Here is a 22,115-nt window from a genome sequence, read left to right as displayed (position 1 = left end):
AATGGATGAAAGATCTCAATGTGAGACAGAAATCCATCAAAATCCTTGAAAAGAACACAGGCAGCAACCTCTCTGACCTCAGCTGCACTAACTTCTTTCTAGAAACATTGCCAAAGGCCAAGGGAAGCAAGGGCAAAAATGAACTACTGGGACTTGATCAAGATAAAAGGCTTTTGCACACCAAAGGAAACAGTCACCAAAACCAAGACAACTGACAGAATGGGAGAAGATATTTGCAAATGACATATCAGATAAAGGGCTAGTATCCAAAATCTATAAAAATGTATCAAACTCAACACCCAAAGAACAAATAATCCAGTCAAGAAATGGGCAGAGGACATGAACAGACATTTCTGCAAAGAAGATATCCAGATGGCCAACAGATACATGGAAAAAGTGCTCCACATCACTCAGCATCAGGAAAATACATATCAAAACCACAATGAGATGCCACCTCACAACAGTCAGAATGGCTAAAATTAACCAGTCAGGAAATGACAGGTGTTGGCAAGGATGGGGAGAGAGGAGAAACTTCCTACACTGTTGGTGGGGATGCAAGTTGGTACAGCCACACAGTTCAGCAGTTCCCCAAAAAGTTGAAAATAGAGCTACCCTATTATTCATTAATCACACTACTGGTATTTACCCTTAAACAAATGTAGTGATCTGAAGGGACATGTGCACCCTAATGTTTATTGAAGTAATGCCCACAATAGCCAAATTAATGAAAGAGCCTAGATAACTATTGATAGATGAATGGATAAAGAAGATGTAGTGTGTGTGTGTGTGTGTGTGTGTGTGTGTGTGTGTGTGTACACATAACAGAATATTATGCAGCCATCAAAAAATGAAATCTTGCCATTTGCAACAACATGGATGGAACTAGAGGGTATTATGCTAAGTGAAATAAGCCAATCAGAGAAAGACAATTATCATATGATCTCCCTGATATGTGGAATTTGAGAAACAAGGCAAAGGATCATCAGGGAAGGGAAGGAAAAGTGAAATAGGATGAAACCAGAGAGGGAGACAAACCATAAGACACTCTTATTAATCTCAGGAAAAAAACTGAGGGTTGCTGGAGTGGAGAGGGGGTGGGAGGAATGGGGTGGCTGGGTGATGGACATTGGGGAGAGTATGGGCTATGGTGAGCGCTATGAATTGTGTAAGACTGATGAATCAAAGACCTGTACTCTTGAAACAAATAATACACTATATGTTAACAAAATTTTTTAAAAAATCAGAAACAAAAAACCCAAGTAGTTTGTTTAGTAAGAAATACGGCAGCTGAAAGACTCAGAATGCATGCAAAGATTGCTAACTCTCTATCTTATTAGAAGTCATAACACACATTTTCATTGAAAAAGTATTAAAGTTCATATATGTGTTCTTTCAGCATGATTTCTACAATCATATGAAAAATTCTTATAAGGATGCTACAGAACTAGTGAGTCCTGATTCAAGTATTAACATGTGGCTACCCTGTTTACTACAGAAGTCATCCTGAAACATGACAACTTTTTGAATTTGGCTTATTGGATCTGTTTGGTTAGGAAGTAAATTTACTTATAATTTCATTTATAAATTATTTCTAAAGGAAGAACCTTTTGTACACGAACTTTGAAAATAACTGTGGAGATGCCTGGGTGGTTCAGTCGGTTAAATGTCTGACTCTTGCTTCAGTTCAGGTCATGATCTCAGAGTCCTGAGATCAAGCCCCCCTTTAGGCTTCTCATTCAGTGTGGACTCCATTTGTTCTCTCCGTACCACTGCTTGTGCTCTCTTTTGTTCTCTCAAATAAATAAATAAAATATTTAAAAAAAAAAGAACTATGAAATTTTACTCAATAAATAAAAATAAATTATCATGCTGAAGTTTCACAGATACTTGCAGAAGACTTGAGACTCCTGGACCAGAGACACAGGGACTTTATTACTCAGGATACATCAGGCAGCTTGAACTTAATGTGTTTATCAGCTCCCCTTATCCACCCTGCCATCCAATATCCACTGGGGACTATGAGAAGCAACCTGGTGGGTGTGGCACGCACAATGTGTCACAACTAGAGAATCACAAGCTTGGGAGACTAGGATTTTTTAAAAGGTGCTGCTAGCAAACTGTCCAAACTTTGTCCTAAAGAGACACATTATCTCTTATTTTCATCTACGGGTTTCTCACTGAGTAGAACACATTAAGATCAATTAGCATAATGGTTTGTATGAGTGTTGTTTTGCTGTTGGTTTAATAATGTTTAAAATAATCACACAAAATATTTTAATATTTGACCTAGGTACATTTACATGTCAGTAAAAATCTTAAAGGCATAAAATTCAAAATTAATCTGGTATGCCTTATCTGGTAAAATCTAGAAATCAGTATTCAATTTTATAAGCATCAACAAGAACTTAATAATCACCTGTGACATCTCCTCAGTAAAAATTTAAAAAAAGAAAATTTAAGACATCTATTTAAACAATAAAGTTGTTTCCCTTCTCTTTGAAATATTTGTATATTCTCTTAATACACTGAAGAAAGTTCAGTCAGTCCCCCTCTCTCTGTGTTAGGTGCCGTGGGAAATACAAAAGAAACAAATATGTGGTCTTTAGCTGCACTGATCTTACCAACAACTAAATTATAGTGCAGGGTTGTCGATGATTAAATACATGTATGAGGCAATAAGAACATCATGGAAGGTTTATTAAAGAGGTGAAATTTAAGGTTAAGAATTTGTACAGGCAAAGTAAGGAGAGAAGGGCATGCCAAGCCTTAGGGAATAAAATGTGCCAGACTCTGCACTATGAAATCAGCATGGCATAGCTAGAGAATAATGAAAAGGGCACATTGACTAGAACAGACCAAAGACATTAACTGGGAGATAGGGCTGGATAGCCAGGTTATGAAGAGCCTAGATAAAGGATGATGAGTTAGACTTTATTTTTTATGAACAGGGGACTGCTGGAATTTTCTGAAGAAAAATAGCATGATAAAATAGAAAAGACTCTATTAGAGAAGAGAGAGGGGAATGATCTTTTCTCTCTCTCCCTTTTTTATGATATTGCAATAAATATTACTTTTCTTACATATTATTTAAATCTTCATTCTACTGATGAGACAACAAATTTGGAGACATTAAAGAACTTCCCCAAAGGTAACTAGCATGCAAATGTCAGAAATGGAATTTGCTCCAAATTCTGTACAACTTAATAGCTTATGCTTCTAAGCACTTTGCAATACTGCTTCTTGGTTATGAGACTAGTGTAACATTTCACACATTTAAGGCAATGCATATTTGGACTAAAGCACTGGCTATAAAAATGAAGAGTAAATGATGAAGTAGGGGGAAAAAAGGATTTTGGAGAGAGAAAAGAAATTTAGGCAGTTGTTTAGGCTAAGAAAAAATGCTGTGTCAAAGTGGGGGCCCCATTTTAGCTTTGGTATACTAGGAAAATGGTGGTGGAAATCACACATAGATATCTGGGGAAAGGGGACACTAATACTAAGAAGCACTATTCATGAGCATGCTCAGTGTGAATAGGGAGTAATGTATTGAGAAATCAGCAGGTCAAAAGAGACTGTCCCAGACAGACAGTGTTTTCTTCCAATTCACCAATTATGTTCCCACCATTTACTTCAAAATCAAGGTGCTTTGTTTCATTTTAAGAATGATTTGTTTCTGGGCGCCTGGGTGGCTCAGTTGGTTAAGTGACTGCCTTCAGCTCAGGTCATGATCCTGGAGTCCCAGGATCGAGTCCCACATCAGGCTCCCAGCTCCATGGGGAGTCTGCTTCTCCCTCTGACCTTCTCCTCGCTCATGCTCTCTCTCACTGTCTCTCTCTTCTCTCAAAATAAATAAATAAAATGTTTAAAAAAAAAAAAAGAATGATTTGTTTCTAATCATAACCTAACTTTTCTCATTCTAATCTTCATCCAAAATTTCTAGAAGTCTGGAATTCATTTTACCCTTCATTATCTTAATGTGTTCTTTTTAAAATCAAAGACTTCATTTTTAAAGTAAGATTTTATTTTTATTTATTTATTTATTTATTTACTTGCTCGAGAGAGCAGAAGCGCACAAGCAGGGGAGAGACAAGCAGACTCTGTGCTGAACGTGGAGTCCGAGGTGGGGTTTGTTCTCACCACTCTAAGATTATGACCTGAACATAAATCAAGAGTCAAACACTTAATGAACTGAGCCACCAGGAGCTCCTCTAGGACTTTATTTTTAATCCAGTCCCTCAAATTCTTTATCCTCCTTCTGCAAAACATTTGACTATGACAGCCCTTTCCTTTCTCATGTAGGAATATTTTCCTCTTTTCCCCATCCTTTTGGATTCCCTTTATTTTCACCAAACCTATCTTTTATGAGGGGGTGGGAGGAGACACAGCATAAGATAATTATAAAAAGCATGAATTCTGAAGCTAAGAGTGTCTTGGCTATTTAAACTCCTAGCTACAAAATACCTAACTACTCTGCAGCTCAGTTTCCTTACCTATGAAATAGAGATGATAGTAAGAACACATTTATCATACAGCTGTTAGGAAGACTGAACGGGATAGTATTGAGAAATGATTATAATGCCTGGCACACTCTAAGCACTACATAAATGTTCATTTTTTTAAATTTTTTAATAATTCTGCTTCTTTGCATACCTTGCCTTTGTTCTCTTCTTCAGACCCACTTGATTTTACTCTTCTCTCTTAACTTTCTCTAATCTTGTCCACTTTGCAAATCACAGAGTGATAATATAAATTATATCAACATTTAAGCATACCTAAGCAAATCAATTCACAATCATGTAACCTTAAGCATGGCCTTTTATTCTAGCCTCTTCTGTATTGATGACTTATTCATCAAGTCATATGCTAAGCCCCTTGGACAAGCTACCACTACCTCAAATCCAACATAAATCAAATCAAGCTCATGATATTGTCTCCAGAACTAGAATTTGAACTTCCTCCTTAGTATTGGGCTACCCCCACTTTTTCCACATCTCATTTTTTAATATCAGAACAATCTTCCATGTTTGTTTCCTCCTCAAACCCTATGCAAAATCATTATTCCCTTCATTTCAATTTGATATGGCTTTGAGTTCCCTCTCTTTTCCTAAGTACCTATTAACACAGCTTTACTCCACACTCTTATTACCTCACACCTGGATCAGTCTAAGCTGAGTTTCATTCCCCGCAGCAATCTTTAATTTACTCCCATAAATCCTGCAAATTGCCACCAGATTAATTTCTGAACAGAACTGCTGACCACAAAATGCTTCTGCACAAAATTAACATAAAATTAACTTAAACTCTTGGCCATTTTAACAGTGAAATCACACAGAGAGCATTGCCCCTTTCTTATTACCAACAGAAAGGCTTCTTACCACATGCACAGATGAATGTATAAAAACAAGCAGCTGATTTCTGCTTTTTGATCAATATTGTAAGTCTGTGTCATTCCTTTGGTGGTCCTCTATGTACTAGTAAAACAGACAAAGTTCTCAGATTTCCTGTATAAAATCTGCTTTTGGCTTGGTTTCTTTATCTGGGATGTTGACTTGTACATTAGTTTTCTAGAACTGCTATAATGAAATGGTGGTTTAAATTTCTTTTCTCGTAGTCTGGATGCCAGAAGTCCAACACTAAGGTGTTGAGAAGTTCAGTTTTTGCTGAAACCTCTGTCCTTGGCTTTCAAATGACCACTTTCCCTCTTTATTTTTACATGCTTTTCTCACTATGCTGGTCTATGCCCCAATGCTCCATGTGGGTGTGTCTCTTAGTGTAAGGACCCCAGTCATATTGTATTAAGGCCCCATCTTTATAACCTCATTTAATTCCTTTAAGGTCCAATCTACAAATATAGTCATGTTGGCGGTTAGGGCTTCAGCATATTAATTTGTGGGGATCTATTTTTTGTACAATGCCCCATACATATAGAAACTTTATCTTTAAACTTGACTTTATTTTCTGAATGTAAGAACTTTGTATTTCTCTTTCTTGAAAGTAAATACTGTCTTTCCTCTTTCCTTCTATCTTTCCTTTCTTCCTCTTCCATTCTTTCTTTCTGTGGCCTGAGAGACTGTTATTCAATGAATATCTGTGGAAAAACTGAACAGCAGAACATGAGTCTATGTTCTGAATCATATAAGCTATAGTAAAGAGCCAATCAAATAAAATGCCACATAACCCAATATTAAACTTAAAAATAAACCACAAAGTTCAAGCAGAGAGTCAATTAAAAAAAAAGAAGTCATGAGAGAAATGGAGCAAAATTAATATATATAAAATATCTTACTTTAAAAGTGGTTTACTGTGTCTAACTCTCTCCACTTAGCTTCTGACTATAGGCATGATGGTGTCTTCTTCAACGAAATAAAAAACATCAAAAGCCAAATAACAATAGTTATTGTTTATTCATTGATAAGAATATTTTTAAATCTACTATCTTGAATTTCTATACTTCCTAACTAAACTCTTAGGACAAATGATATTTGAACTTATCCTAACCAAGTGTAAAGTAAACTATATCTGGATTTTCCTTTTCATCTGCCTATGCTGCATCCTACAATCAATGTTACTTTTTTTTTTTTAAAGATTTTATTTATTTATTTGACAGAGAGAAATCACAAGTAAGCAGAGAGGCAGGCAGAGAGAGAGGAGGAAGCAGGCTCCCTGCTGAGCAGAAAGCCCGATGTGGGGCTCGAACCCAGGACCTGGGATCATGACCTGAGCCGAAGGCAGTGGCTTAACCCACTGAGCCACCCAGGCGCCCCTCAATGTTACTTTTTAAAGAAATGTTTTATATCCATTTGGGACTTACCAATGCTATTTTTTAATTATTAAAAATGGATCCCATTTTTCACAATGATTTATCATTACTGAATATTCACTACATTTCATTTATATTACCTTTTTAGGCATCATATTTTCTGGGAAAAAATCTATGACAATCTTCGTTTCAATGTTTTTAAATTTTCAGGGCAGAGTATAAAGAGCATCTCTCGGAAGTTTGAAGTAACTGTTGCTGAATTGATCAATATAGCTCTTTGGTGTCTATAAGGTTCTGTTAAAAAATGATCAACCTGGGGGTACCAGGTTGACTCAGTCAGTACAGCATATGACTTGTGATCTCAAGGTTATGAGTTTGAGACCCATTACTTAAAGATAAAATCTTTTTAAAAAAGTGGGGGGTGCCTGGGTCGCTCCATCAGTTAAGCATCTGTCTCTTGATTTCAGCCCCTCATTGGACTCCATGTTCATTGGGGAGTCTGCTTGAGATTGCCTCTTCCTCTCCCTCTGCCCTTCCTCCTGCTTGCTCACTCTCCCTCTTTCTCTTTCTCTAAAATAAATATATCTTAAAAAAAAAAAAAAAAGATCAACCCAGTCATATGTATTTACCTGAGGGGAATTTTAAAAAAAAGTACAGATAATAGAAAAACTACTCTTCAAACACAAACAGGAATAGAGTCACTACTCTTGTCCATGTTTTATTCTTAGTAATTACAGAGAAAAGTTCCATAGTGCTTGTGGTAGATAGTCAACTTGACTCTCTGTACATGGTGAATAAAAGCCTCATGGAAGTTTATAATCAGGAAAATAGCTAACTGAAATAAACAGCTACAGGAATAGTGAGATTTTTTTTTAGACGAAAAATTATTATAATAGGAGAAGGTAAATTCTTTTAATTAAAGCTAAAGAGCTGCTTATTATCCCATGAACAGGAATTCAATTTGTGGGGGAAGCATGATGAGCTGAGAGACCATGGTATCAGAAACACCAACAGGAAAATACCATTTCTTTTGGGTTGTAATTAAAAATGAAAGGATGTATGCGGTGGGGTGAAGGAGGAGGTGGAGAGTACTAGGAAATTATAAATCCTGTGTGAAGAGTTATTTTATGAGATTTAAAGTAGAGCCCAGGTTACTTCTGCTTTGTTTGGCTACACAAACCAAAAATTCCCTTAAAAATAGTTCTATATATATATATATATATATATATATATATATAATATCCTAGTGCTTCTGCTTTGTTTGGCTACACAAACCAAAAATTCCCTTAAAAATAGTTCTATATATATATCTGTGTGTGTGTGTGTGTGTGTGTGTGTATATATATATATATATATTTTATATATATATATATTTTATATATATTTTATATATATATATATAAAATATCCTAGTGCTAATACAAAAGACAGAGGGTAGTGGGTAATCTGTTTCTTGTTTTCCTACCAAAAGGAGGAAAGATCAGTGCACAGGAAACAAAGATGAAAGTTAATGCCAGGAAAGAGGCGGGAATAGTAAATTAAAAAGGAAAGTGGGTAAGAGATGAAAACAGGACCAAGAAAGGACTCAGAAGTGAAGACTATTAATGTAGACATATGCCCCAGCGTACTTTTTAGAAGCATCCCTTTTTTGTTTGTTTGTTAAGAGTCAAATATAATCTGACAGGAAGGAAGTAAATAGATGACAACTATATATTTAGGGTGTTTGCTTTTGGGACCTGTTTTTAAGAGCCTTTTCCATCCTGCCTCCCAACCCCAACACATTCAAATACGTGCACTCAACAACTCCCAACACACACAGACACTGTGCACATATACACACATGTGCTAACACCCCTTACAACCACCACCCCCACACACACATCCCTGGAATCCTGGTATCTCTTCCATTACTAAAATTGCCAATATTCTCAAATCCACACTTGAGTTGTGGACTATCTTTCAACAATAAATTCTTATGTTTGCTGTATGCACAAAGTGGTAGGTGTTACCTATAGGAATTTTGCTCCCAAAATCAATGCCCCCAGTTTTTTGACCCATGGTCTACATAGTTATATGTATCCCTAACAATATTAACTGCTTTTTTGACCACTACTCATTACCAAACAAACTGTTTTCTTTTCTAAAGGTTTCTTGAAGGAAAAAATATATATAGGGCTTTGGTAGGTATTAAGCAATTTGTCAGTAAGATAAATAGTCTTAGATGTCAACTTAATACAGAGAAATGTCCAGAAGAAACAATTCAAGAATACTTCCAGGTTGAAATTTTTTCTCCAGTGGCAGTTAAATTTGACAAAGCCCCAGACAAGGAAATGTCTAAGGTTGTTAAATTTCTCCCAAAAAAACAGGTACTAAATGAGGAAGCCTTATAATATTAGAAAATCAGCCTTAGGTTTCAAAACAGCCTTAGGTTTGAAAAGTTCTGTGTACTGGGACACAGAACTTTTAGTAGATACTGAATTAATCCACACCTTATCTACAACCATGAGTCCAAATCATGCTAGATATTCAAAGAGTTAAGTGAAACAAAACAATATGCTGACCGCAAACTTTTTGGAAAGCCCCAAATAAGAAATACATAACATAATTTAATTCAGGTAACAGTGCATTAAAATTAAATTTTACCTTGGATTACCTAATTAAATGTTTTAAATCATATGTGGTAAATCTAGACACAGTGCCACCTTTAGGGAAAGCAGAATTGTTGGGGGAAGATGAGGATGGAATTGCATGTTTGCTGAAACAGAAGCTAAGAATATCACTTCTGTAACAGAATTTCTTGCAAGAAAATGATTTAAAAACAGACTTATATTTCAGCAAGCATTTATAAATATTTCTTAAAAACAAGATTTTGGGAAAAAATGGAATTTTTGAAAGATTTTAGAAAAAATAGGTACTATTTTTGGACATTATTTATCACTGACATCTGCTCAAAATTTACTATAAAATTGTACAATCTGGTCAGAGATTTAGAAAGGTGAACAAGCAGTATTTAGGACACTGTCTGCCACAAAAATGGGGCTCAAGGATCATACTTCAATTCTGGATCATGCAAGAAATAGAAATACCACAATCAAAGGCCAGTTCTATAAGAAATTAAGAATCATGAATGTGTTACCAAACTGAGAATCAAAGCCTCATCTGGCTAACAAGTTTGAACTAATGCTAGAATACGTTTTGTGTTTTTGGTTTTTTTAAAGGAGGGAAGGAGAAGGGAGAGAAGGGAACTAACATTTACTTAGACCTCCCCACTGCCAGACAGAACTTAAATCTAAGCTTCATAATAAAATTTAAATTAATTTTTATCCTTTTATTATATGTGAGGAAACCAAATGCTCCTCAAAACTGAATAAAATGGAATGAAATAATCTGTTAGATTATTATAAATCTAAGATTTGAATTCAAGGTTTCTCAATGGCAAATCCATGCTCTTTATTTCAACAGTGGTCCTCAGACTTTGTAATGATAATAAAATGGAAACTAATACATACTGAGAATTTGCTATGTGTGCAATACTATTCCATGCATTTTAAGCACATTAATGCACATTATAGTCTCAAAAACCTAAGTGATATGTTAACATTATCTCCAGGGTTTAACTTGCCTAGAAATATTCAGCTGGTTGCCTGGGTGGCTCAGTGAGCTAAGCATCTGCCTTTGGCTCAGGTCATGATCCCAGGGTCCTGGGATCAAGTCCTACATTAGCTCCTTCCTAGGGCGGGGGGTGGGACGAGGAGGCTGCTTCTCCCTCAGCCTGTTGCTCTCTCTGCTTTTGCGCTTGCTCGCGCTCTCTTTCTCTGACAAATAAATAAATAAAATCTTAGGGGGGAAAAAAAAGAAAAGAAAAGAAATATTCAGTTAGTAAGCAGAGATGGGATTGAGACTCTATATTCTGGCTCCTAAAACGAAGGATCTTAACTGCACACAATGCCTCCTCATGAAACTTTAATCATGTCTTTCTGAAGTAGTATAAAGTGACAGGTTCAGGACAAAACCCAAATCTCCCTATTTTTGTAAATAAAGTTTTATAGGACTCCAGCTATGCTCATTTGTTATGTTTTATAGCTGCTTTGTTACAACTTCTAACTTGGTTGTATTGCAATGTAGACATTATGGCCAGAACTTTACAGAAAAAAAGTTAGCTGATCCCTAATGAAGACCATGGATAACAAAACATTTGTATATTTTTGAGGGAAGTGAATCAAATCTTTCTTAATTTTTCATTTTTTAAAAATTCCTCTTCTCTTATTTACAAAGATGTCTAATAAAAGAGAAGACAAATAGATCTATTTGTTCTCACACCTATTTGTCATAAAGATAATTTAAGTAATTTTGATTTTATTAGTAGCTACTCCTCAAAAACGCAACAAAGATTCATCTATTTAAAACTATATACGAAGTAGTAAACATCTGTATTTCTATTAGTAAATTTATACTAAGATAAAGGCAATAGTTTTCTCAGGTTTTTATTTTCATTAAGGTTAAAATGAAATACTTAAGGAATAACTGCCCTCCATCTAAATGAGTCACTAGATGCTAAAACACTTTTGATCATCTGTAAAACTTTAAGGTTGGTATTTCTTCCAAGCAACTGCATTATGTTATCTAAATGTGTAACGCCTCAGATTGTTTTTCGGAGTCCATAGTCTCTCATGGTTCACTTCCCCTTCCAATTTCCCCCAACTCCCTTCTCCTCTCTAACTCCCCTTGTCCTCCATGCTATTTGTTATGCTCCACAAATAAGTGAAAAACAATCTGAGGGTTTTGAAGCGGCGGGGGGGGGGGGGGGGGGGGGGGGGGTTAGGGGAACCAGGTGGTGGGTATTAGAGAGGGCACGGAATGCATGGAGCACTGGGTGTGGTGCAAAAACAAGGAATACTGTTATGCTGAAAATAAAAAGTAAATAAATAAATAAATGTGTAACGCCATCTTTTATATACTCAGTGATTAAAAATAGGCATTTTTCACTGTAATTAAATACGCCTTTGTTTCTGATTTTCAAACAAAAACAAAACACAATTTCAGTAAAAATGTGTCTCAGAGGAACACAATGGTAGGCTTTCCACAGTACCATTTGCTTAAGTGGCTCTCTGCTCTCCGCCCCCCGACCAAGAAGTGTTGAACGCTCAGAGCATCCCCTGGAGATTCTGCAGGGTGTTATCTGCTGTGTATCTGCAATGTTGCAGCCTGAAATTCTTGATGCCAGATTTAGCCCATCATATTGCATAATAGTATGTGAGTTGTATTACAACTGAGACATTAATGCTGGATTCATGAAGACAAAAGAAAGACATGCATAGCAAAACCGTATTAGTGGTTATTTGATTAATTACTGAATATGATTATAACACAACCACAGTGTTCAGGTATAATGAGGCTGGCATTTGTTGTTAAAACTGTGGGTTCCAATTTTGGGGGTTGGTTTGTCTGTTTTTAAGTAAGCAATAAAATAGTACACATGATTAACAGATAATATAACTACACACACCAGGAAAGAATTCCCTGGCGGGTGGGCTTTCTCACCTTGATCCCACTTCATTTTGAAGCTGACATCAAATAAATATCACAAGACACACTGATCACAAAGAAGTACCCAACATATTTCTGCAATTTTTACAGGCAGAGATATACATAGCTAAATAATGTTGTAAAGGATGGGACTGGTGGACAGGGAGCCATTCAGGGTATGAATAATTTGGAAAGACTGATTTTCTTAGTGCAACATTAAACACATATACGAAAATATTATGAGTTTATAATGATTTCAAAAGAAACACATTAGGAAATATAGTGCTAATATAATAAATGATACCTACAAAGTCCTGTCATCCTCTCCTTACCTGTACATGTTTACCCCTCTCCTACTCACTAACTCTACATAGGTAATCTATCTTGATTATGCTTAATATACCCATATTTCTTTTTGTGACTTTAGTATATATTAGTATATTAGTATGATATATACACACACACAAGTATAATGCATATATATGTATTCTTTAATATATTTCAATTTGCATATTTTTGAACTCCATATTCTGCATGAACTTATCTGTGATTTGTTTTTTATGCTCAAAATACTCTTTGTGCAACATAATAATATATGAACATTAAGTATTTTATTACATGAATATATTATACCCAAAGGGAGAGTAGTAATATGCAAGCATTCTGGAAAAATGCTTAAGGAATGATTTTAAACATTCACTTACTTAGTAATTCCATTTTTGGAAAAGACCAGATTTTCACGAAGAGATTAGCATCTTGCCCAAAGTCACACAAGAGAACCAATATTAAAATATGAGAAGTCTTTTCCTGTACAGACTAGTATACTGTCATCACTATGCTACATTGCCTCTGCAGTGTATTAACCTTAAGTAATACTGAAACAGTTTTTAAAAGAAAAATAATACCTCAACATGGAGAGTATTCAGGTAAAATGAACTTTGTTTTGAATGGTTTATTGTTCACAAAAATGAATTGTTTATCATTCTTATTAGTTCAATAAAATTTACAATATCCTTCCAAAACTAAACATGTCTTACTTTAAAAAATACATATATATATATATAATTTAATAATATATATAATTATGGATCAATCTATCTACATACTATCTATCTATATCTATATATGTATCTATATAGATAGATAGATAGATAGATAGGGAGAGAGAGATTTTCAGGGTGGGTAGAAGGAGAGACAGAGAATCTTAAACAGGCTCCGTGACCAGCATGGAGCCCAACCAGGAATTCCATCTCGCAACCCTGAGATCATGACCTGAGCTGAAATCAAGAGTTGGATGCACAATCGACTGAGCTACCCAGGTTCTCCATTTTAAAATACATTTTGAAATTCTCTCAGGACATGTATTATTCAAAGACCAATGCCTTGTAAATAAATGAACCAGTAACTTAACAACTGAGAACCAGGTGGAAATGGTTACTATTTCTATTCTAGGTTGTTGTTTTATAAACGAACACTTTGAATAGGTCATTTTACATATCAAAATTTGTAATGCTTATGTAATATATTTTTGGAATTAGTGGATTTCCAGAATCCAATAATTGTTCATCTTTTCTTTTCTTGTCATACTTACTTCTCAGCACCATTCCTCAGGCTGGCATTCTTAAAGCCATGTTTTCTCTTGGCTTCTTGACATTACGCTCTTAGTATTCTTTCCATCTTACTGGACACTCTTTTTCTTGATTTTTCTCATCATTAAATACTGGAGCATCCTGCTGTGGTTTCAGTTACAAGTTCTCTTTTCTATAGTTTTAAACAGAATCTAAGTAATCGTGAATATTCAATCTATGTATGTCTAGCCCTAATCTTTCTGGGTTTGTAAATGTTAACTTGAATTTCTACTTGACACATGTCCTAGCATGTCTAAATAAACACCTCAATCTTAACCTGGCCAAAACAGAACTCTTGTTTCCTTCCTCTCTCACACAGGTTACTCCTCTTCTACTAGTCCCAGTCTCAGGAGGTGGCAAGAACAGGCCCATTACTCAAATTAAAACTGTCAGTTATCCTTGCTTTTCTCTTTCCATCACCACCCAATTCCAATTCACAATTATTATTTTTTTAAAATATTTTATTTATTTATTTGACAGAGAGAGAGAGATCACAAGCAGGCAGGCAGAGAGAGAGGAGGAAGCAGGCTCCCTGCTGAGCAAAGAGACCGATGTGGGGCTTGATCCCAGGACCCTGAGATCATGACCTGAGCTGAAGGCAGAGGCTTAGCCCTCTGGGCCACCCAGGTGCCCCAAGAAATCTCTCATATTTGTCACCTGGTTTGCATTCATTAATAATCACACAAGCAAAATAATTACAATAGCTCTTGTTCATGGATACTTTCCCTATACTCTACCTGTGATGACCTATTATATATATTTTATTGTTTAATTGTCCAAATAACTCTATGGGATGGTTAGTAAAGTTACAAGTGATGAAAGCGAGACTCAAAAACCTTCATCAACTTGTAACAGCTATTAAGTGGCAGAAGTGAGAAGCACCCCTAGATCTTCATGATTTCAGACACTGGTGATTTTTACCAATCTAATATACTTCCTCCAGTGGGACTTTGTTAATGAAATGGAGCTGGGAATTAGGAAATAATTTTTCTCTCCCTACTCTAATCTCTCCTAAAGGGCTGTTGAAAGTTAAGGTTACTTAAATAACAGAAGAGCCATGAAATTATGCTTTTCCCCTTCTTATCTATTTTCCATATCAGGTTTTATAGCCTCATAAAAAGCCGGGCCTCACAAAAGCAGAACATTCTTATTCAGAAACCTATCCATTCTCAGTGAATCTAAGATATGCCATTTTCTACGTTAGAGATTTCTTCAAGGAGTATAGAATGGATCCTTTGCTTTGTATGAATATTGTGTCATATTGTTTTTTTTTAATTTACATTACTCTAAAATGAGAAAATTAAGCTTTCATATAACTTGTAAGAATTGACACTAGTGCCCTAACTTCATCTGCATGATAAATGGTCATGCTTCATTTACAGGTCTTGCAAAGGAAGGACAGAGATTGCACAAAATGGAACAATGGAGCTATCAGTAATGTGATGACATTCCACGTCTTGTCACATTAAGTGTGTAATCTGATGAACTCTGATAAAAATATAAGCCTATGCAACAACTATACCAATCCAGATGTAAACAGTTTTTATTACTGTAGAAATTTATTTATTAGATGTAGAACTATTCTGAAATACAGAAAGGCAGTGCTGAAGAATACCCAGTTGAGCCAGACAAACAGTATCCTGTTGAAGGTTTTAGAGTATGTCTCACAGATCCTCTCAACCAAATAATTAAAATGTTAAAAGCTTAAAGGGGTTGTTCATCAACTACTTCAGTTAAAGAAGGGCTTATTTTGAAGATATTTGTAGATGTGGCTTTTGTCTAATGGAATGTCTAATGGAATGGATGAATCTCTAATAAGAGCCACAAGAAATCTAAAAGTAATTTAAGAGAATTCTATTCATAGAAACACTCTGCAATTGGACATGAATGGACAGAAAGAGTGCAAAATGAAAAGAGGCCTCTGGAAATCTACATCTACAAGCACACATAAGAGTAAGATAACTATTCAGAAGTAAACATGTGCTAACTTCATTAAAAAAAAGGGGGGGGGAGAATGACTTGGAGGGAACAACCAAGAGTACAAAAGACAAAACTAAAAGCTGTAAAGAACCATTTCCAGGCTTTAAGTCTGAAACAAGAAACTACTAACCTATGCATTAGTTTACAGGTCTTTAAGCAGAGAACTGAACTTGGGTTGCTATACTTAAGCCTTATCTACAACTCTGCAAGCTTTATATGATGAGATTCTAATACTCTAACAGAATGATACTTTGGGTGGCCTTTGGAGGGGTAAGTGTACTTTGCACCGTGAGGGATCCATCATTGGGGGCCAAAAGGTATATTATGGTAGCTTTGGATAGCAAAGGCCACAACATTTTTTCACCTCCTGGTACCCAGATCTTTGTATAGTGCCCTCCCACACTAACAAGTCTATTCTTTATTTCCAATAAATTTCACAAAAGTGATGATATGTTACTTCAGAGACTAAGGTACAAAAGTCCTTGCTCAAAAAAAAAAAAAAAAAAAAGGGCACTGCTCATTTTGTGTCATTCCATTTCTCTTGGATTGTACACTCCTGGGAAGCCATTTACCATGTTGCCTACACAGTGAGAAACAGTCTCTGGCCACCAGCAGTGAAGAACTGAACCCTCTGAACAATAGGATACGAAGGAGCTAGAAGTGAATCCTCAAATACAGTCGAACTTCCATATGACTGCATCCGTGGCTGACATTTTGAGTGCAACTTCATAACAGGCCTTCAGCCAGAAGGGTAGATAAGCTGCCCTCAAAGTCCTGACCACAGAAACCATAATAAACCTTTATTGTTTTCATGCACTAGGTAATTTTCTATGGAGCAACACATAATTTTATTGCAACCTTTTATTTTTGTATCCCTGAACCAGACTAATCTCACATTTCATTATTCCTGCTAGGTTTATTACTAACTTCTTAATAGATTTCCTAGGGATGTAAATACAAACAACCATGTCATCTACTGATAGAGGTAGTTTTACATTTTCTTTCTAATATTTAAGGTTTTTAATGCTTTTTCTTGCCTTATTTCTAGCTAGGACTTTAACACAATGCTAATTAAAAGTGGTGAGAGTGGGCATCTTACCTTGCTAATAATATCAGGGAGAAGTTTCACTTTGTACTATTTTTGTACTTCACTTTGTATAATTAAATATGATTGTTAACTAGGAATAAAAGTTCCCTTCTATTACTAATGTACTTAGAATTTTATTTTGACCCATAAATTGGTGTTCAATGTTTTCCAAATATGCTTTCTACATGTATTAATATAATCACATACTTTTTTCTTTTAGTTCATTAATATTGTGAACTACATTGATTAGTTTTAGGATGTTAAACAAACCTTGTACTCCTGTAATAAAACCAACTAAGTCATTGTTCATTTATATGTTCCTCAATTTCATTTAATAATTTTTAAAATACTGCATATCTATATTTATAAAGGGAATTTTTCTGTAATTTCCTTTTACTTGTAAAGATTTTGCCAGATTTTTTTAATAGGTTTATGCTGGCCATATCTAACATGCTGAGAAACATACTATATTCCTGTATTTCCTCATTTTTTTTGGCATAACATTTTTCTTAAGATTTTCTTAAATATTTTATGGAATTCAGCACTGAAACTACTGGACTTAATTTTTTTTAAATAATAAAATCTATTTCTTTAATAGAAATTGGACTTTGCAGACTTTTACTTTCTTCTTATGTAACTTTGAAAAGCTAGATTTTTGTCAAGGAATTTGTGCTTTTCATCTACATTGTTATATTTATTGTCAAACTGTTGTTAATAGTATTCCCTTGTCTTCTTTCAATGTCTTTAGAATTAGTACTGATTATTCCTGCCTCGATTCATTGATGACATTAGAAATTTGTGTTTCTTACTTTTTTTTTTTTTTTAAAGATTTTATTTATTTATTTGACAGAGAGATCACAAGCAGGCAGAGAGGCAGGCAGAGAGAGAGGAGGAAGCAGGCTCCCTGCTGAGCAGAGAGCCCGATGCGGGGCTCGATCCCAGGACTCTGAGATCATGACCTGAGCCGAAGGCAGCGGCTTAACCCACTGAGCCACCCAGGCGCCCCATGTGTTTCTTACTTTTTTCTTTATTCTTCCTCAGCCTTTTTTTTAAAAACTTCTCAAAAATAATTGGGTTAATAAATTTCCTATTTCTATTATCTCTTTTCAATTTTATTAAGTTTGTTCTTCATGTTTCTTTCTATTTCTTCCTTTAGGTTTAATTTGCCCTTCTAGTTTCTTAAAGAAGAAACTTAGATTATCAATTATAGCACTTTCTTCCTTTAAGTATAACTTTTAAAACTATGAACTTCTTCTAAGCATGGTTTCAACCATATACCACAAATGTGTTATATTATCAACATCATTATCATCTCACTTGAAACACTTTAAAATTCCCCTCAAAGTTTTCAAATTGACCCATTAGGTATATAGTAATTTGTTGTTTAATTTTCAATATTTGATGTTTCTCTAGTTAATCATTTCTGACTCCTATTTAATTTCATTTTTCATATATACATATATATATATACATATATATATGTATATATATATATCATCTACATTTCAAATTTATTGAGACTTTTTTATGACCTTGCATATACTCTGTCTTGGTGATGTTCCACATGGATTTGGAAAGATTGTATAATTCTATTATTAATTGCAATAATCTATAAATCTCAGTGGGGTTAAAGAACTTGATGATGTTTAAATCTTCTGAAAATTTTCTGATTTTCATGTGTAATTGTTTTATCAATTCTGAGAGAACACAGTTAAAATTATCTATGATGTGAATTTGTCTATTTCTTCATTTAGTTTTGTCAGATTTTTGTAACATATATTTATAAGCTACATAAATAGGCCATCCACGTGTATAATTATGTTTTCCTGATGAACTGACTCTTTCATCAGTATGAAACACAGGCCTTTGATTCTGGTAATACATCTTATATTTATATCTATTTGACAGTGCAGTCATTCATTTTCTTGTGTTTGCAGTTTTAATGGCACATCTTTTTTCAATTTTTACTTTAAACACATTTTTTGAGCAAGCACAAATAAACATAAAGCAGACAGCAGAAACTTGCGATTTTGTTATTTTGAAAAAATAAATATAAAAAGAAGTCTAGTTATTAGAGTGCTATCTACATTTACAGGGCTAACTGCTTGCTTTTGGTAAATTTCCTTACTTTAGGACTATTCACTGTTGCTTTCCTCCCATCTGTAATTGTCCATTGCTGGAGTTGGGATTCTATAGGCTTTTCATTTGCTCTTGATATGTGCGGATAGAAAAGATGTCAGTTATAAAATCACTGAAATCATTTTACTGAAATGTGTTTTAAAAAAAAAAAACTCTTAAATGCCCACTGAATAATGACGAATAGTGAAGTTCATTATATAAATATGTGACTTATATTTAAAATAAAAAAATTAGAAAAATACCTTTGAAAATTTTCCATTATTATTTTTGGAGATAATAAAATTCAATAGTTTGAACTATTAGGTTGTTGTGACAAGAGAAAGGAAAATAGGTAAGAACTCTACCACCAATTACAAACCTAAATATTTCTGGCTTTGTAAATTATATTGATTCTTACATAAATGGTATTCTGATCTTCACTAATCTAGCTATATTATGAGAATAGACTCATCTCACAACATTAACTATTTTTTTTGTTATTTATCTAACTTTCTTTCTTTCTTTTTTAATGCCTTATAATTCAGGAAATTTGCTAGGTACATTCCCAGTTCTTGTCTGTTAAATATAAATTAAAAAGGCATGGATAGTAGTGGGGGATTACAAACAACCTTAGATAAATGTTCTTATTAGCTGTTATCTTTCTAGAAATTGTACTACTCATCTTACCTGAAATCTCTTCCCAGTAGTCTTCTCAGTTAGTTACTACAGTATGAACAAACTTCATGAGAGAGTGACAAAAGAGAACAGAACAAACTAAAAGGAAAGAGAACAGAAACTTTCTCTGTAGACATTAAACATTCCCTTCTTATACCGTTAATAGAATTATGTGGAAAAAATAACAAAAAAGGAAGAAAAAAAATAACATAGTTTTCCCTTTGCTACAGTGACTTTTATCACTAATGCTGAAGAATAAAGTGACAATAAAATTTCTAAGGGCACAAATTCAGTCTTTTTTTTTTTTTTTCAAATAAAAGAGTTAACATTTTCAGAGCTGTTGGAAATATGCATGTGCATTTTAATAATTGCAAATGATCTTCAAAAAGGGAGAACAAAATTAAAGGTATGAGATTCCACTCAAATTATCCACATTTAACCCACCTCAAAATTAAAATTTAATACAACAGAACACCACTGGGAAAAATCTTAAGTAGGAGCATTTTTTAACGTGATATACTAAACTCATTAATTCCTTTTCATTTTAAAAATCAAATAAATAATCAAATCCAAAATACTGGGTCTTTCTTAAAGTTAAAAAATAATCTGCATATAAAAGTGGGACTGCCATGCGACATAAAAAAGTAACTGAGAAGTAAATTGCTGTTTGAAAATTCCTGGCTTAGAAAACACTTTTTAAAGTTTATTTATTTAAGTAATCTCTACATTTAACATGGAGCTCAAATCCCAACCCTGAGATCAAGAGTTGCATACTCCACTAACTGAGCCAGCCATGCTCCCCAAGAATATTTAAATAAACAACTTTCTTTAAAGTCATCTATTATAAAGACTAGAACAGTTGTCTATGCTAATCATATCATAATATTGCTTTTCTTGTTGACAATAAAGAGTAAGATCCCCCACTCTCTGGATGGGTTTAGCAAACAAGTAATTATTACTCATTATACATCAGCTTTAAAAATCAATTCTCTTCAGTTTCTTCAAATATTTTTTAATGAATAAATACAGATGGAAGTATAAAAACAATCTCAATATATTCAGGACCCTGACTCCTTAGTGAATATCACTGAATATTTTTTAAATTATATTTAAATATTAAATATTTTTTAAATTAAGTACCCTAAGAAAGCCTTTGACACTTCCTGTCTGTTCTTCCTACTTCCCTTTTACTTGTTGATTTTTTAATTAAAACTCAGACCAAGGGAGCGGCTCTAGCTGAACAGTTGAACACTACGGACTTTGAGATTAGTATCTTTCAATATAACAGTTGTTATTAAGCTTGCTTTGTTCGAAGAGATTTGGGCTGCATGTTAAGCCAAAGGTTAGGGAGATTTGACAAGTGCAGCAAAACACTTACATTTCAATATAGAAACCACATAGTCATAAATATAGTGCAGTCTTAAATATTTAACAGGCTTACCAAAAATTAAAGCCCTAATTTGTAGTTTTTGTCAATTCCTATGGCATAAAACTCCTGTGTGGCTGATTTCAAGCTACCAAAATGACATATATGTATCTAAAATTGGAAAATTTACACAGCAGCCCTTATATAATATTTCCACATATAGATCCAATAGATGTAAATAGTTAATAGTAGAATATAGTAAAATAAATAGGAAACAATGGGTTTTGAGTATTGATTACCCTTCTAAAAATATAATGTGTTTCATTATAAGTGTATATAATTTAGTTTTTATGTCTGACGTAAAAACTATATAAAGACTATGTTAGTTTTATAACTGACAGTTCATAAAATTCCTGAAATTCTAACAGTGATCAAATATAAAAGCACCACTCCTACATACCACTATTTAGATTCTAGACCCAAAACCACCCCAGCAATATAACTGGTATAGAATGCAGATATCTCTTCCAGTTTTTACATTAACAGCTGATAAGAACACATGACTGAATGCTCCCAATAGTCTATGGTATGTATTCTCTTAAATTCCCTTCTCTCTTCCTGATTCCATTCTGGCCTCTAGTGGTAGCTGCTAGCATTATTATTGTTATCACTGAAGTGTTAGAAAAGCAAATTATTAGAGATCATCTTTGTAAGGGAACCATAATACTACTCATTCTAAATATTTATATTTTTCTGTTCTCACATTATTTATTATCATCTCCTATCAATTACTACGAATCAATTGAACAATAGTGGAATACAGTAAAAAGTCACTAACTTTGGAGTCAGAAATCCCAGGCTGTTGTCTTGAATTCACACAACTAGTAGACGAAGTCATTTAAAATTTCTGACCTCTCACTTTATATGTCTGAAATAACATTAATATGTACACTGCTTATAGAAATCCCCAAAGAA

The 22,115-nt window shown here is 34.2% G+C and overlaps 1 protein-coding gene across 5 annotated transcripts in view; it reads right to left on the bottom strand.

Moving 5' to 3' along the window:
* CCSER1 (coiled-coil serine rich protein 1) overlaps positions 1-22,115 on the bottom strand; it is a 760,495-nt gene that overhangs the window by 269,073 nt on the left and 469,307 nt on the right. Inside the window, exon 7 of one of the 5 annotated variants that reach the window (XM_047717988.1) lies at positions 8,703-8,742. The exons of the other annotated variants lie outside the window; for them this stretch is intronic. Coding sequence (XP_047573944.1) covers positions 8,734-8,742 — 9 coding nt within the window. The 3' untranslated portion in view covers positions 8,703-8,733. Of the gene's footprint in view, positions 1-8,702; positions 8,743-22,115 lie in introns of those variants that run through there. 5 annotated transcript variants of the gene reach the window in all.

This window comes from Lutra lutra, chromosome 2, assembly GCF_902655055.1.
Source record: "Lutra lutra chromosome 2, mLutLut1.2, whole genome shotgun sequence".
NCBI lineage: Eukaryota > Metazoa > Chordata > Mammalia > Carnivora > Mustelidae > Lutra > Lutra lutra.
Note: the sequence above shows the minus strand (reverse complement) of the source record. Positions and strands in the feature narration are given on the sequence as shown.